Source organism: Acomys minous (assembly GCF_964271855.1).
Source record: "Acomys minous genome assembly, chromosome: 3".
In the NCBI taxonomy this organism is placed as follows: domain Eukaryota; kingdom Metazoa; phylum Chordata; class Mammalia; order Rodentia; family Muridae; genus Acomys; species Acomys minous.
Genome location: NC_140485.1, coordinates 5,760,120 through 5,778,312, shown reverse-complemented (window position 1 = coordinate 5,778,312; position 18,193 = coordinate 5,760,120). Strand labels below are relative to the sequence as shown.

The 18,193-nt window shown below is 48.1% G+C and overlaps 1 protein-coding gene across 1 annotated transcript in view; it reads left to right on the top strand.

Annotated features, from left to right (window-relative positions):
* The window catches only part of BANF2 (BANF family member 2), a 42,027-nt gene extending 28,833 nt beyond the window's left edge, over positions 1 to 13,194 (top strand). Inside the window, exons 3-4 of the mRNA XM_084775900.1 lie at positions 2,026 to 2,154; positions 12,999 to 13,194. Coding sequence (XP_084632026.1) covers positions 2,029 to 2,154; positions 12,999 to 13,145 — 273 coding nt within the window. The 5' untranslated portion in view covers positions 2,026 to 2,028 and the 3' untranslated portion in view covers positions 13,146 to 13,194. The remainder of the gene's footprint in view (positions 1 to 2,025; positions 2,155 to 12,998) is intronic.
* The last annotated feature ends 4,999 nt before the right edge of the window (positions 13,195 to 18,193 follow it).

Sequence of the window (18,193 nt, the reverse complement as noted above, 5' to 3'; positions counted from 1 at the left end):
CAAGGTGATGGGAGTAGGTGCAAGTCTGAGAATGCAAAGAATGCAGGCCAGAAGCAGGGGTGGGGAGGACCTCCAAAGCCACCTACTCACCTTTTGTGTCCTAGTTTCTTCCTACTAAAGGCTCCTTGGCCTTCAAATTAGTACCCCTAACTGAGGGCCAAGTGTTAAAATAGGAGCTAGTGGGGGGACGCTTCAGATTCAAACTATGACAGAGGTTGGAGCATGAGGATTTTGTTTGTTGTCTGGGGGTGGTTTCATTAGTTAAGTTTTTTTTTTTTTTAAAAAAAGGTTTGCCGGGCTTGGTGGCGCACACCTTTAATCCAGCACTTGGGAGGCAGAGGCTGGTGGATCGCTGTGAGTTCGAGGCCAGCCTGGTCTACAAAGTGAGTCCAGGACAGCCAAGGCTACACAGAGAGACCCTGTCTCGAAAAACGAAAAACAAACAAACAAAAAAATAAAAATAAAAAGGTTTGTTTATTTATTATGTATACAATATTCTCCTGCATGTAACAACTACAGGCCAGAAGGCGGCACTAGCTCTCATTATAGATGGTTGTGAGCCACCATGTGGTTGCTGGGAATTGAACTCAGGACCTTTGGAAGAACAGCAAGTGCTCTTAACCTCTGAGCCATCTCTCCAGCCCCATTAGTTAGGTTTTAGCTTCGGGAGATCTATCCCAGGACCCTGTGACCATCAGACAAGTGTCTCACTGATGAGTGTCACTCCTGTGTGGAGAGGTTCCAGATAGGAGACACCGCCAACAGTCTTGATGAAGAAGCTGAACCCCAGCCTGGACTTTGACGCCTCAAGATACTTTATCGATCTACTATCCACCACAGAGTTTGTTAAAAGCTAAAATACAAGTAAAGAAAAAAAAATCAGGTGGCTGAGAGGACAGGTTAGTTAGGCAAAGAAAGCGGCTTTTCCTTATGACATTTTCTTTTCAAGCTTTGTATTGACCGTTATCACGGTGATGGGTGCCTGTGCATGTGGAGGTCAGGACAGCTTTGTGGAGTCGGTTCTCTACCCCTGTCACAGCGTTTGCTGTGACAAATGCGCTGACAAAAAGTCACATGGGGAGGAAAGGGTTTATGTCAGCTTACAAATCCAGGTTACCATCCTGAGGGGACTCACGCAGCTAGTCACACTCCATCCACAGTCGAGCAGAGCAGAGAGAAAAGAATGCATCCAAGCTACCTGCCTGCTCAGCTAGCTTCTTCTGTTCTGTATATTTCAGCCTAGGGAACAGTGCTGCCCACAGCGGGCCGGGTCCTCCTGTATCAGTTAACAGTACAGTCCCACACAGACCTGCATGCCTGCCCATAGGCTAGTCTGGTCTAGGCAGTCTTTCTTTTAGGCTTTCTTCCCAGATAATTCTAAATTGTGGCAAGTTGACATTTAAAACTTAGCCATCCTTCATGGGTTTAGAGCAGTGGTTCTCAACCCTGGGTCTTGACCTCCAGTGAGTCACATAGCAGATAATTTGTATGTCATATATTGACATTATGATTCGTAACTGTAGCAAAATTACAGTTCAGAAGTAACAAAAAAAAATGTTCTGGTTGCGGGTGGGGTGGGGGGTGGGGGTGCTACAACATGAGGAAGTGTATGAAAGGGTCACAGAATTAGGAAGGTTGAGAACCACTGGTTTAGAGACTTGAACTCAGGTTGTCAAGCTTGTGGCCAGTGCCTTTACCCACTGATCATCTTACCAGCCCAGCTGCTGTTTAAGTATACTGTATGAAAGAGTTAGACGGGAGCTTGAAATTCTTAGCATCAAGCTCACCTTCAGCTGTCCTGGGCTTGGATTGGTCTAACTCATCCAAGCCATGAGCATGTTTTTCCTCCATCCAGGTGGGAATGGGAGGGTAAAGGCCTCCAGCATAGGACAGGACACCTGGCATTTAGAAGTCCCCAGTAGACGCTGATGAGAGACTCCAGTCTGCCATCTGTTGCCCAGTGTCCACTGTAGTATGAGGAACTCGACATCTCCTAACCCTTTCTCCTCCCCATGTCTGTTGCAGGAGATGGACCACATGTCCCCCAAGCTGAGAGCCTTCCTCTCGGAACCCATTGGGGAAAAAGATGTGGCCTGGGTGGATGGCATCGGCCATGATCTTGCCATCAGTTTGGTCACCAAAGGCTTCAACAAGGTGCGTTATTTTTCCTTCTCTAACTCCTCTTTCTAACCTGCCTTCCTCTAGGCCTGCCAGATGGCAGCCCCTGCCATGCGTCCCAGTGAGTGGCTGTCGGAGGGAGAAAAAAAAAAAAAGCTGCCACTTGGCAGGGTGCCACGGATTCCACGTGTGCTGACCCCACATGCTTCTACGCAGAGCAGCTAAGATTGGCAGGATTGATCAGCCCAGGGTTCAAACACTCAGGACTTGGTAAAGCCAAGGCTGCCACTGAATCTGGGGCACAACTGTCAGGATGGATGACTTGTGTGCACTCCCCACCTCCAGGAAGGAGTGGTAGGGGGGGCTGTTTATTTGCCTCCACCAGGGAAGCCAGCACAGCGTGGCAGCCTGGGAACTCCACCTGGCTGAGGAGATAGTGTTGTTCTAAGGTTCATTCCTGGGCTAGAGAGATGGCTCAGTGGTTGAAAGCACTGACTGCTTTTCCTAAGGGCCTGAGTTCAATCTCCAGCACCCACATGGTGCCTCACAACCTTCTGCAATGGAGTCCGATTCCCTCTTCTGGTGTGCATGAAAACAGTTTTCATATACATAAAATAAATAAGTCTTTTTTTAAAAAGATTCATTCCCAGCCCAAGAATGACCTTAAGGATAACCAGTGGAACTGGAATGCATTAGTCTAGTTTTCATCCTATAACGAAATACTTGATGCTAGGGGCTTTATAAAGAAAGAATTTCTACTTAGCTGATAGTTTTGGAGATTGGAAGTCCAATATTGGGTGATCTTATGTGTTTGGCCTCTGATGAGGACCCTCCCAAACACATCACAGCACGGCAGGATGTACATGGGCAGGAGCTGGTGTGGGGAAATCACAGGGTAAAGCAGAAAGCCGGAGTGTGGAGGACAGCTCTGCTCTTGTTTATTGATTTGTTTTGGTGCAGTGGATTGAACTCAGGGAGTCGTTACCTTTGCTGAGCTTGTGCTCTGCCACAATCTATACCCTCAAGGCCCCATTCATGCTCTTTTTTATACAAATTGCTCTCTTTAGAGCAATCAGAGTCCCATGAGAACAATACTGTTCCCTTCCTGGGGCAAAGTCCTTAATGACCAACTTCTTCCACTAATATAAGAAAAACACTTAGGCCAGGAACTGCTGCCTGTGTGTGTGTGGCTGACAGTGTATTTATTTTGTGCCCACATCTGACATCTGGGCCTATGGTTTCTCACTGGCGTGCTGCATTGTACCTGTTTTTATTTATTGTGAATCTCACGCCCGTTATTCAGCCACATGAATATCCACTTAGCAGTGCTCTCGGGAGAGTGGAGCTGCGTGGCTGAGGGGACTGGATGCTTACTTTCCTCCTGAGAAAGGAGAAGGACCAATCCCAAGCAGCTAATGAAGTGGGCAAGTCTAACTAATGGAAAAAATGTAAGACTCCCATGTTTTGTCTGTTTGTTTTTGAGGCAGGGTTTCACTGTGTAGCCTTCCCTATCCTGGACTCACTTTGTAGACCAGACTGGCCTTGAACTCTCAGTCATCCACCTGCCTCTGCCTCCCTGGGTGTTGGGATTAAAGATGTGTGCCACCACTGACTGACTGAGGATTTTTAAATTTAAATATTCTTTTCTTTAAAGAAATGATCGTTCTTGTTGTTATAAAGAGTGAAAATCCCAACTGTTAGATTTTACCAGTGAAGAATCAGGAGCCAGATGCGGGGGTGAAAACCTGCTAGCTCAGAGAGGCAGAGAAAGCCTCATACTCAGCTCATGTCCCAGAGGAAAAACCAAAAAGCTAAAAGCCAAAAGCTTGCTAGCTCAGCGGACAGCCTAGGAGGAAAAGGCCAAACAAACTAAAAGCCAAAGAACTTGCTAGCTCAAAGCTGAGAAGCCTAAAAGCCTCTTCTTCTTCTTCTTCTTCTTCTTCTTCTTCTTCTTCTTCTTCTTCTTCTTTTTCTTCTTCTTCTTCTTCTTCTTCTTCTTCTTCTCCTCCTCCATGCCCTCTTAAGTACCCCTCAACTCAAAACCCCTCCTACTTTTTAAATCCCTGTCAGCTGGTTTCTTGCTCCACCTCTTGACCTAGGGTTAACTTTATTAAATCCTGTGAACAGAAAGCTCTTGAATTAAAGGTGTGTGCTAGGGCTGAGCCACACCATAATCACCTGTTCACAATAAACAGAAAGTTCTTAGATTAAAGGTGTGTGTTAGGGCTCAACCACACCAAACATGAAACAGGGTTTTACATTTCACAATCTCAGGGTTCACAACGGGATCAAATATCCTGCAACTGTCCTCCTCCTCCTCCTTTGCATTTCTCTTGGTTGTGAACCTAGCACAAAGCAATTTAGGGAAGAAAAGGTTTACTTTGGCGCAAGTTTAGTCATACAGACATTATGGTGAGGGAGGCAGGATTCATGGCGTTGCTAAGAAGCTTTCTTCTTTGCTGACTTTTACTCAGTCTGGGCCTCCATCCATAGGACGGTGCCACCCACATTCAGTGTGGGTCATCCTGCATTCAGTTAACTCTCTCTGAAAACAGCTTTCGCAGACATGCTAAGAGGCGTGTCTCCTAGGGGATTCCAAATCCAGGGGTGCTGTCAATGAGGATAACGCAGCACATTCCTCCACTGTACATAGAACACAGGATGAAATGTTGGGCCCAGAGCATCCTTACCTGGATGGATATGTACCTACCACCTAGGTCAGGGACTGGACACCTCCCAGCTTCCAGAAGCTTCCAGATGGCCTCCAGGGCCTCCTCCCAGCCACAGCAGACCCCAAAGGCACCCACTGTTCTGTTGTCTACCATAGTCCCATAACTGTGAGTTTCTCTTTGTTGCTTCGGTATTCTCACCATTTTAAAAACGTTCTCATTAAGATATAACTGTGGACAGCAATTATTATCCCTTTTTGTTTTAAACCACATAATTGTATGATGTTCGTTTCATCTTTTTGAGACAAGGTCTTGCTTGCTGTGGAATTCAGGTCTGGCCTGCAAGTAATTGGTGTAACCTAAGCTAGCTTCAAACTTATCTGCCTCCTTTTTCTGTAAAAATGGTAGATAACAAAACAGCAGGCACCTTTGGGGTTCACTTTGGCTGGGATAAGGTCCTGGAGGCCGTCTGTATGCCACTGCATGCGGCAGTTCTGTGGGTTCCTACAAACGCATGGAATGACCTCAACAACCTCCTCCCCTGCCAGCCTCTGCTGTGGTCTGTGGATCTGTAACGTTTGCCCTCTCCACCTCAGCTTCGTTCTAAGAAAGCATTATAGGAATGAGGACAGACGTGGTGGGAATGACGGAATGAGCAAATATGTAGACATTTTTCAGGTTCCTGAATCTGGCCTGGCCAGAGTGCCTATGGATGGACATCTTAGTCCACAGGCATGAGGTCTCTTTATGCTCAGGATCATCTGGCCAGCACAGCATCTGCCATTACACTCAAGGTCCTGGCCACTCTGAGAGCCACTGACTCCTGACACTGACGGGGGGGGGGGGACAGGGGCTGGTAGCTGTTGTCCTTTGTTTTGAGTTTCTTTACCTTTGAGAGCCAGTGCAAGTGAGGCATGGCTGGAGGTGTGGCTCAGCGGTAGAGCACTTGCTCAGCACCTGAGAGGACCTGGGTTCCTTACCCAAAAGTGCATTAAGATACAACACAGCACAAAGTAATAAAATCAGGTAAAACAAAAAATGCAGAGCAGAGGCTTTGGGAGTTGGCTGCCTGAGGCCACAGGTTATACTGTCATTAATAACACCAGAAGATCCATGCACTTACGCCTAGCAGAAGAGGGCTTAGATTAAGATTTGGTAGTTATACTCCATATCAGAGCCTGGGACCCATCAGACCCAGGAGGATGGCCAGGTGTGGCATCTGCAAGATGAACAAATGCATCAGGGTGCTGATGGATCTGTGAGCAAGGCCAGAAGGAGAGCATCCAGGACCGGCAGATTCCATGAGGCAGGGCTCTCAGGACTAGGCAATGCTGCTCATGGGATGTTCATTTTCTGCTTACAGAGGAGCCACGGAGGCAGCAGGTGGGGTACCTTTTGGGGGCCTTGTCCCACCCATGTCTTTACCAGCCTCTGCTGAAATGTGCCCATTTTTCTCCTCCTCTTCTCTTCCCAGGCTTTGCCCTGAACAAACACTGCCTCAGGGACCACACTTGTTTGCAAAACGGTCTTGGCATTTTCCCCAGGGGCATAGAGTCTCTTAGCTCCTTCTGCACCCTGGCTAAATACCTGGTGGGATGCAAGTCCACGGGCTGCCCTCACAGCTACTTGTCTGACCTCTTCCCTCAGCCACCAGCTTTCTCCTGAGCTGCCTGGCGCTGACCACACAGGCAACAAGGGGTCACTAGTCTCCAAGGATGACCCCAGCTACTCATCAGCTCTCTAGGGGTGTGGTCTGAACAAAGCAGACATCTTCCCTCTCACCAGTCCTTCCAGCACAGTGGTTCTCAACCTTCCTAACTCGTGTTTTAATACAGTTCCTCATGTTGTGGTGACCCCCCCCAACCATAAAATTATTTTTGTTGCTACTTCACAACTGTAACTTGCTACTGTTATAAATGATAATATAACTATCTGTGTTTCCTGCTAGGCTCTTGGGGGCTGAGACCCACAGGTTTAGACTCTCTTTTAGACCCACAGGAGATGATGCCTTTTCATCCCCTGCCCCTGTGCTGAGCTTTTGTCCCTTCAGCAGATGGCTCGCATGAAGAGGGGGCCTGGGTGTGTCCTTTTCCCCTTCCCCAGAACCTTGAAGACAGCACGAACTGGAGATTGAGTAAGGAGAGCTATTTCATCCTCTCCTTTCAAGGCTAGCCTGGGCAACATAGGGAGACTTGACTTCAAAAAGAAAGCATGGCCTGGGGAGCTGGCTGGCAGGGCAAACCCTCTGAACTCATGTAAAGCCTGGCATGGCAGCATGGCTATAATCCCAGCATGCCTGCAGCAGCTGGGAGCAGAGGCAGGAGACGTATGCAATGGCAACAAGACTCTGACTCAAAGCGGAATGCAAGGATTGACACCTGAGCTTGTCCTTCAACCTCTACACACGTGTGCTGCGGCACATAGGTCCCCAGATCTCTCTCTCACACACACACACACACACACACACACACACAGAGAGAGAGAGAGAGAGAGAGAGAGAGAGAGAGAGAGAGAGAGAGAGAGGAGAGAGACATGCACACACACACAATTTTTTAAAGAAGAACACATTAACTTTTTAAAAAATCTGTTCACTTTACATTCCAATTGTAGCCCCCTTCCTCCTCACCCCCAGTCCTCTGCTCCTCCCCCCTCATGCCCCTCTTCTCCTAGTCCTCAGAAAGGGGACCTCAGCCTATCAAGTCTTCTCTGGACTGTCTGTATCCTCTTCCTCTGTGTCCTGATAAGGCTGCCCCGTTAACTATTGACTCACTGGAGCCTCTTTAAGAACTTAGAAGCCCCAAAGTGTGTCTGTTCTTTTTGGTTACTCTGCACCTGCTGTTCACTGGGGCAATCAGCTTTGGCCTGAGGACCTAAACGCAAAATGGCAGCCGCTGGCCCTGTGCAAGCTAAGCCTTTGTCTGCACAGAGATGGGCTAAAATTACCAAATATGCCCTTGGATGCTAAAGCCCTCCCCTATAAAAGATTGTGAGAAAGGGTGGGAACGGGAAGACACAATTGAGAGGATAACAATCAGGATGTATCTGAATAAACTACAGTAAAGTATAATAAAATAAAAAAATTTAAAAAGAATGTGAAACATCACATAACATTTTTATTGATTACATGCTGAAATAATTTGAAAATATGGAAAAGTAAAGTATATTAATGGACTTTGCTTCATCTTTTTTTTCTTCTCCCTTATTCCTGCTGTGGCCTCTAGAAGATTAAAATTACTTGTGTGGCTGGCTCAATGGTTATTTCTCCTGGACAGCACTGGTCAAGATTTAACAGTGCCAGGAGAGCTGCCAGGTAGAAAGGGATGATGCGAGTAGAAAATTCAGCATGCGCAGCCGGCCATGGTGGCGCACGCTTTTAATCCCAGCACTCAGGAAACAGAGGCAAGCCGACCTCTGTGAGTTCCAGGCCAGCCTGGTCTACAAAGAGAGTTCCAGGACAGCCAGGCCTATAACACAGAGAAACCCTGTCTTGAAAAAAAAATTACAAAAGCAAACACAAAACAAAACAAAAAAACCACCCTGAAAATTCATCACGTGCATGGTGTCAGACTTGCCACAGCACAGCTGGGCTGAAGCTCTGTTCCCGTACCCACTGCCACCCACATGGAGAGCATCTGTGGACCTACTCCTTCCCAGCCTGGGGTCCTTGAAACGGCCAGTCTCTTCCCAAAGTCACCTTGTTGTAATTTGAAGAGAGGCCAGAAGGCTGCGATCAGAACAAGGCGGTCCTGGGACTGTCAGTTGCTGCCTTCCTCACGTCCCCCAGGTTCTGAAGGCTCAGCTGAGGAGAAACCCAGCTCCTCCTGTCCCCTCTGCTGGCCCTGGACCCCACTACCATCTGACACCCGTCACTTCAGTTTGGAGGTTACTCTGCATAGTACTGTGAGATGAATATGAGGGGAAAGCTGAATTCTTTTAAATAAATGAATAACATAATAATATAAGCACGTCTCGGGTGCACAGAGAAGGCAAAGGAGGGTCACGCCCTGCTGTGGATCGAGCACTCGCTCTGAGGACTCGGGCACTAAGCCTGGCGTGACTGAGAAACACCTGGGCTTGCCAGGTCGCCACTGGACATCCCCAGTGAAGACTGTAGCATGCACGCTTATTGAGAGGAAACCAGAAAAAGTCACAGTCACAGCAGTGTCTTGCTGTACTGGGGCCTGGGAGCTACTGATCGGGGGCAAGGGAAAGTGCTAGAAGCCTGGGAGCTGCTGATCGGGGGCAAGGGAAAGTGCCAGAAGCTTGATAACAAGAGAAGCTGCCGTGGCAGCTCGTCTGTGTCTGACAAGGCCAGGTACCGTGAGGAAGGGTCAGCGTTTTAATGAGTGCCGACCAGGGCCAGCTACCTAGTTGGCAGGGCCCAGTGGCGAATGACAAGGTGAGACCTTTGTTAACCGTATTACAGTTTATCACTTCCCAGCCTTTTGGCTAAGATCAAGTGTAAATGAGTTAAGTATTAAGACAGTAGCAGCATAGCATCAAATGGAGTCTATAGCTGTTCTGTGCGTTGGACCCCAGACAACCACAGGGATCAGACTCTGGGGCAGATTCAAACTCCTGCACTTAACAAGGACAGTAGCCACCAGAGACGAGTTCACGCGATGTGGGGAAGACCCTGGCAGGGTTTCCCGGCGTGGATTTGAATTTGAGAACAAGTCTGCCCTTGAGCCATCTTCTATAACTACTGAAGAAATGAATGCCCCGGGCTTTGGCATGGCCACCAACCAAGGCGATAGAAGGTAGAAACTCCAGCCTGGGGTGCTGGTGTTTCTACACCACCCTCCTTGCCTCGGGGTTTCTGGTTAGGGGTTCATTTTTCCGGAGAGAGCCGTGAACTCCCCCATTCCCTCTGGAGCAACGTGAAGCCCTAGAGGATAAAGCGAGAAGGCAAGGCCTTCTCTGTGCTCTCTGGAAGATGCCAGCGTGGGACTCCAGGGAAAGCCCAGGAGGATGGAGGGTCAGATTGCAACTTGGCTCAGAGACCCTTCTCCCTGCCACGTTCCTGGAAAGCTTGCCTGGTTCTGGCCGGCTGGGCATTCCTGGGCTTCCTGTGGGCTGCAGAGGCTCTTATTACCACACCAGCTGATGCTGTGGCCGGCCTCAGAAGCAGGCAGAGGATCCCTCCAGACTGGACTGTGAGGTGGCTGGAATATGGAGGAGCAGGGTGGACGGAGGGGGCAGTCTCAACCTCTCAGGTGTCCCTCTCTTAGGACATCTTTAAGGCATGGGGTGAAAAAGGCACCCATGAAAGTCAAATGGAAAGTGCTCAAAAGCATCAACATGCTATTTGTCATCTTTTCCTCCGGCTGCTGAGGACCACAGCAAACCCCTTGTGCTAGAAAAGAACTCAACTGCTTAGCCACATCCCAGAGCCCTGCAGCTTGTTACTAATCTCACTGTTTTTTCCCATAAGAAGCTCTAGGTACATTGGGCTGTGCTCACCTGAGCACCTCCATAGCTGTAACACAGGCCGCAGCGAGCACCTAGGGAATGCCAGAACCTTAAACCACTGATTCCAAACCTTCTCAGCAAAATCCACCAGTGAAACTAGGAGGACACTGATAAAAAAAAAATGAGATTGCGCGAAGATCCTGGGTTTTTGGTCATTTAAATAAAGTTGTGCCTTAAAAATCACTACAAGTACATAGCTTCTTTCTCCTTTCAACAACTGGATAATATCTAAAAAATAAATAAATAAATAAGCTCACCAATAGAGTACTTGCCTAGTGTGTGCAAAGCCCTGGGTTTATCCCAGCCCCACAACCAATAAATAAAATAAAACCTACAAACTCCAATGCTTCAGTGCCTTTTGTGATTAGGATTTGGCTTTTATTTGATTACACACACACACACACACACACACACACACACACACACACTTGATTAAGATTAAATTTTCTTTGTTTTCTGTAACAGGAAGTCAACACACAGCCAACAGCAGCTTTTCCTGGGAAGGGCCCAGGGCTTGAAGGTGTGGGTGGGAGCTGGATCTCCATTCCAGGCTAGAGAGTCCCCTCCCCCATCCCTCCCCCAGCCAGGCCCCAGAGACACACGTACACTGTGACCTGGAGTCCAGCCTCTGCCATGCTCAGGCTGTCGGCATTCCTGGCTCTACTGTCTCCTTGATCATAACAGTCTGAAGAAGCTGTGAAAGCTGTGGCGGGCAGGGACCAGAAAACGCAAAACTGCGAAAGTGCTACAGAACCAGGGATGGTGGTGCGCATAATATATGTGCCTTATATGTGTTTTACATTTCTGTTGTTGTTGTGTGTGTTATGTGCTACATGCACATGAGTGCATATGAAGGCTGGAGTAGGGTGTCAGGTCCAGCTCTATCATTTCATCATTCTCTTTTTGTTTTGCTTTTTTGTTTGTTTCCCTTATTTTTTGTTTGTGTGTTTGTTTTTGTTTTTGAGACAGGTTTTCTCTGTGTAGCCTTGGTTGGCCTGGGACTCAATTTGTAGACCAGGCTAGCCTCTGACTTATAGAGATCCACCTGCCTCTGCCTCCCCAGCGCTGAGATTACCAGTGTGCGCCATCACACCTGGCTCTGTCATACTTTCTTGAAACAGAGTCATCATGAGTCTGTAGCTGGGCAGTTGGCCAGCTAGCCCCAGCAACCTCTGACCCCACAATTCTGGGGTTGGAGGTCCAAGCATGACCACAACTGGCTTTTTATGTGGATACCAGGGACTTGAACTCGGCTTCTCGGGCTTGCACAGAAAGTGTTCTTATTCACTGAGCCGTCTCTCCCGTCTCTAGCTTCTTTAAATTAATTTTTAGAATTAGCATAGAAAGTAACGGCTCCTGCTGCAATGGCATTTTCGTACATCTGGGCCATTGTACTTTGCTCATGTGGTTTTTATACACAGTCATTCTCCGGAATTATATTATCAGGAGTTTCCAGAGAAGCAGGACTGGGAGATTATATGTAATTATTAGAGGAGATTTGTTTATTATTTATTTTCACACAATTAGAGGCTCCACCTTGGCTGTCCACAGACTGTAGAGACAGGAAAATTGGTAGCTTGTTGCTCAGTCCAAGAAGCTGGAAAGCTCATTTAGAAAGCGGGCGGGAGCAGTGATGCGGCTCCAGTCTGAGGCTTGAAAAGGAAGGTCAGAGTTCAGCATGATTTGTGCCATCTGTGCTGTTCCCATGGGATGACTCTCCGTGGCATTTGTGTCTTCCCTTGACACTCGAGTACGTGGCAAGGCAGGGCAAAGCTGTGCCTCAAGCTTTGCGAATTCTCCTTTCTGATGAGCTGCTGAGCTCACACAGGTAGTTTGCAAAGCCCAAAGGATGCAAACACGCCCTTACCTGCCAGCCACACCTGCAGTGGTTCTCAAGCGAGAAGGATTTCTCGGCTCTATCTGGGAATCCTTATGGTTGCTTCTGTCTGGGAAACTGGGGAAGGCGCTTCTGGCATCCAGGGGATAGCAAAGGGAAAGGTTTTATAAGTGTCCTGCAGTGCCTAGGACAGTCCCTGTGATGCAGAATCAGCCAGCATGCTAGTAGAGCTGAGGTGGGGGTGCCCTATATCCCAGCAGTTGAGGAAGCAGTGGGCTAGGGAGCCACACTCTAGCTTAGCTCTGTCTGTGTTTCAAAGCCAGAACTACTACGTGGACTGCAAGTGCAGCTCTGCACACAGAAGGCGCCGGGTTTACTGCACAGTGTGCACATAAGCACACACCACCACCAGAGCAAGAAGGAAATATTAAATGACAGGCCTAAAGGAGTTCAGAGGCATGCTAGCCCTACCCCGTGACCTCCCAGAACACTGTCCTTGGCCCATCCTCTTCTGGAAGCCTATTGGAAGAGAAGATCCTCAGACCCCGCCCTAGTATTAGATACTGAGTCAGGAAGATCTCTTTTATACGATGCCAGGAAATGTCCTCAAGTTTGAGGACAAGGCCTACAACTGCAGGACCAGGCCTGAGAGGGACTAATGTGACCTCACCTTCCCCATCCCCTCCCCCCTCCCCCTGCTCCCTTTCCCCCACTCTCCTTCCCCCACCCCTCCCCCCACCCCCTGTGCCTTGTTGGAGGTTGACCATCTCCCTCCGATCTGACCCACAGCCCTGCCTTTGCCTGTCCCCTGATAGTGCCGGCTAAAGGAGGACAGGAACATCACATGTGCTGGGGATTCTCATAAGCCTCCGTCTTCCCCACCCCCCTGTCCCTCTTCCCAGGCCTACGTCCTGCTGGGGCAGTTCCTTCTCATGCACAAGAATGAAGCAGAGTTCCAGCGCTGGATCATCTTCTATTGTGGAGCGAAGGAGTGTGAGGCCCGCCAGAGCTCCGCCTGCCTGAAGGAGTGGTGTGCCTGCTTCCTGTAGACGCCCCTGGCCTGGCCACCCCACCCCAGATAAACGATATCCACACCGCCTACACCCAGGCTCCAAGTTGTTATGTGTGTTGATAATTTACTTTCATTTGTGTATGAGTGTGTGCATGCATATGTGCATATGTGTGTATGTATGTATATATGTGTGTGAGGGTATGTATCTATGCATGTGTGAATATCTGTGTGTGTATGAGAATGTGTGATGCACACACGTGTATGTGTTTGTATGTGTGCATGATGTATGCACGTGTTGGGGCGGGGGTTGCTGACTGATACCAGAAGTTGACACAGTTGTCTTCCTTGATTGTTTTCCACTTTATTTTTTGAGATAAGGTCTCTCTCTCTCTCTCTCACTGAACTTGGAGCTCACCAATTTGTCAAGACTAGCCTGGCCATCAAGTACCAGGAATCTTCCCATCTCTAGACCAGTGCTACCTTACCAGATTTTGTCTGAAGTGAGTGAGTGCTAGGGATCCGAACTCAGGTCCGATTGTTGGTGTAACAAACACTTTACGGACTGAACCATCTCCTCAGTTTTCACACCACATAGACACAAACACACACACACAAACACATACACTTTATTTTGTTTTTGTTTTTTCTGTGTATCCTTGGCTGTCCTGGACTCACTTTATAGACCAGGCTGGCCTTGAACTCACTGCGATCCACCTGCCTCTGCGTGCTGAGATTAAAGGTGTGCACCACCATGCATGCCTGGCTTTTTCTTTTTCTTTTTTAAGACAGAGTCTTTGACCATAATAAACGCTGGCCTGGAACTCACTGCGTAGCCTCAACTGGCCTCACAATTCCAAGTTGTGGTTACAGCGTGGGCCACTACGTGTGGCTTTCCATGCCTTACAGGGTGGGCCACCACGTGTGGCTTTCCATGCCTTCAGGAAGGCAGGAGCATCGTAATAAAACAAGAAAACCCAAATTCACCTTGAAACACACCCAGAAACCCCCATCGCTCACTTTAGATGAGTACAATACCAAATCACTCTCCCCACGTTATATGACACACTATGCATAGTTTTTTTGTTTGTTTTTCGAGACAGAGTTTCTCTGTGTAGCCTTGGCTGTCCTAGACTCGCTTTGTAGACCAGGCTGGCCTCGAACTCACAGCGATCTGCCTGCCTCTGCCTCCCGAGTGCTGGGATTAAAGGCGTGCGCCACCACCACCCGGCACTAGTTTTTAAAGGAGCATTAGAGTTCCAGGCAGTGCCCTAGTCACCTGTCTCGACATAGCAAATTACTCCAGTACACATCTTAAAACAAAAAGCCAATTCCACTCTAGGCAGAGCACCCCTAACCTGCCGATCAGATTCTGAAATGCAGTGGGAAGGCTGACAGAGGGAGAACAACTGTGCTGTGCAAGTCTAGAGACTGAGTTCAATCCCCAGAACCCCCATCAGGGTGGAAGGAGACACAATTCCCAAAAGCTGACCTAGTGTGCTCGCCATGGCACAGATGCACCACACATGCACCACACTAATACCAAATTAATCTGAAATGCATCGAAGTTGGATTTCTCATTCTGGAGTGTTTAAGATTGGGGGTTGGGGTTGAATTGTCTGAAATCTGAACTCTAAAGTTGAAACACCACTAAGTAGTTTGGAATAGAGCTTCTCGGACTGTGTACAAGGAAGGCCCTGAGGGCTAGGACTCTTCAAGATAACTCAGCTGGCTGGCTGATTGTCTCAACGTCTCATGAAGTCATAACTGTTAGCTGAGCAGTAGCTGCCGCAAGGACTAGGGTGGAGGATCGGTTTCCAAGGAGGCTCTTTCAGGTGGCTGACCGGAACTTCCTCAGGGTTTCCGGGGGTGGAGCTGGGGCAGAAGGGGCGGGCCTAGACAGAGACAGAGAGGATACTACACTGCTTCCTGTGACCTAGTCTCTGAGTCACGCCACACTCCTCCTGCCGGATTTCGTATTCTAGTCTTTAGAAGCAAGTCATTAAGTGTCCTGGGAACACCAATCCCTCCTCCTTGAAACAGCAAAGAACGTGGACATGTTTTGAAAGCCATCACTGTTGGGGTTTTTAGGTACAACTCCACAGAGAAAAGCTTGTCTTTTGGTACCACGCTGCCTCTCAGTAGCCAGCTCCTCCCACCCGCAGCTCCAGGCAGCTACAGGACGAATTTCTGTCAAAGTTGTGGCTTTTCTAGAAATCCATATAAATGGAATAACACACAGTATGTAGCCTTTAGAGGCTGGCCTTTTACATTTAGCATAACTCGTCTGATGCCAATCTCCTAAACAGGCTTTTTAAACCCCAAAAGGTTTTACTTGGTGGTGTTGGTGCCTTTTCCCGTGGGCACCCACTCCTCCAGGGAAGTCCACAGTCTCTCCTAGGGAACACGATGCCCTCTGCTCAAGGTCTCTCCAGCTACAGGAGCAGCCTGCAGAGGCAGGAGAAGAAAGCATGCAGCAAACAGCCAGGGGGACATGAATGGGTGAAGTCAATGGGAAAACAATGTCCTTGCCATCTGGATGGGACAGCTCTGAGACAGGCGTCCCAGGAGGGCCAAACCCCCACGTAGCCAACGTAGCCATTTTCTCTTTAATACCCTGTATCTCCATCCTTCTCTCCCTACCAGAGATTCTTGGGATTCCCCTGTGTCTTAGTTTCTTTTCTCTGTTGCTGTGATACAATATCTTGACAAAAGCAACTTAGGAGAGAAAGGGCTTATTGGGCTCACAGGTCCAGGTCACATTCTGTCCCAGAAGGTTTGTCACAGCAGCGAGACCCTGAGCTGGTTGTCTTGCCTCCAGGGTCAGGGAGAGAACAGTGTGTGCGTGTAACTCCCTTTCTGCATTTAAACAGTCTGGGATCCCAGCCAGGGAATGGTGCCACCCACAGTGGGCAGGCCTTCCATCTCAGTGAACACAATCATCAAAACCTCCCAATAAGTCATCCCCAGCAGCCCGTCTCCCAGTGGCTCTAGCTTCTGTCCAAGTTGGCAATTCCAATTAACCATCATACCTCTCCTCTCCACCCCAAATATTCAAATTTAGTGTCTGAGTCTGTTTCTAGGAGAAGCCAACCTAAGACAAGAATGTTAGCATTTAGTTTTATTTTACCAAGGGGAAGAAAACAAAACAAAAAAAAAAATTACTGAATTTTACTGAATTCCTTTATCATTAAACACTGTGATACAGTTCTAAGTCAAGGTCATCCAGGCGTGAGGATGGAAGCATGTATGAACTGAGACCTTGGTTTGAGGCCCAGCCCCACCCCCCCAAATATTACTTTCACGGTTAAAAACTCAAAGTATAAGACTTGAGAGATGGCTTAGCAGTTAAGAGCACTGACTTCTCTTCCAGAGGACTAGGTTCAATTCTTAGCACCCACATGGCAGTCCACAATCTCCTATAACTCCAGTCCTAGGGGGTCCAGTGCTCTCTCTGGCCAGTTTGGGTACTAGGCATGTAAATGGTACACATATTTACACACAAGCACAATACTCACATACAGATAAAAAATAAATAAGAGGTTAAAAAATTCAAAGTATAAGATGGAAGGGAAACAGTTTCTTTGTGTTTAATGTGTTTTCAATGATGATGGTGGTGTGAGTTCCCACTATAAAAGGAAAAGGAACCCTGTATTAAATTTCTTCCTCAAGTCACATTTTTATTGGGTTTATTGATACTTTCAATTTGTTTAGGTTTTATAACATTCACATTCTTCCCATAAGCATAACTCCTGTTGTATATTTCAGAGCTTTTCAATTTTTTTCAGTGCCGGAATTCTCAAGGTCATAGCGTTGTTGTCCCCAAATCTCCGATGTTCCTCTGAGTTGTTCCATATCACGCAGCACAGGCAAGCATATCTCCCTCAGAAGCCTCCGTGGCTCAGCCAACACCGATTGGCTTCTCCCTCATGTCCAGTGCATGTCATCAGGAGAGCGACCCCGTGTCATCACGGTGGCGTAGGTGCATGGAGAACCCACCTCTGTGCACACACTCCCATGTTAGTCACAAGAGGAAGGAGCCAGGGTAAAGCCTGTCCCTAGAAGCTACACATTCTACATGTATTCTACATGTGCTCTACATGTATTCATGTCCAAAGCAAGGGGCATGACTCCCTCAACTCTAAGGGGGTTAGGTCTCTTCTGAATTCAGAAGAAACGGGACCAGTATCATCGATTAAGCTCTTCCTCCCCTCCCCGAATGCTTCATTGATGCTGTACTTTCTGAAGTCATTATAATGTGTGGGGAATATGTCAACTAGATGCTGCCCACTCTAGCTCTCTTCCTTTGCTTTCCCCGAGGAGAAGCAGGAGTTGCACAGCTCGGCCTTCTGAGAGACCAAGTCTTGACTATCAAGTCCGCCCTTGCTCCCTCTCCATAACCCACCCCATCCGGTGATGGTCATGCATTTAGAAGTCAGTCATTTTGGAAGACAGGAGCTCATTGGCTCCAAAGGAAAAGAAAAGGTAGCTTTGTCTAAGTCTATTTCCACTTCTCCCAACCTGGTTAAAATTCATCCCTTCGACCAACAATGGCTAAAATCATACAGCTGTGGGAGGGAGATGAGACACTATAGGATATGAGGTCATCAAAACTAGAGGGCCTCAGCCGTGCATGGTGGCACACGCCTTTCATCCCATCACCTAGGGAGGCAAAGGCAGGTGGGTCTCTGTGAGTTCGAAGCTAGCCTGGTCTACAAAGGGAGTCCAGAACTGTTGCACCTTTTAAAAATATATTTTATTTTATTTGGATTCTTATACCTCTTTCTCTCTTCTCCAGTCCAGTTCTTTCCAACACCCCAACCCTAGGTAGGAAAGAAAGAAAGTTACTGGGGAAAGGAGGTGTAGTTTTCCTTAGCTACTTCCTGCTGGTTAGGGCCATTGGGTTCCTTGGGGCAAGACCAATCTTCAGTTCAGGATATCTCCAACTTTTTCTCAAACTGCAACAACAGCAGCAACCAGGAGCAGCAGGGGGAGTAGCAGTCTCCTTCTTCTTTCTAGGAGCCTCAAGCCTCTTTGCCTCACTGCCTCTCTGCCTCTGCCTCTCCATCTCTCTGTCTGTCTGTCTGT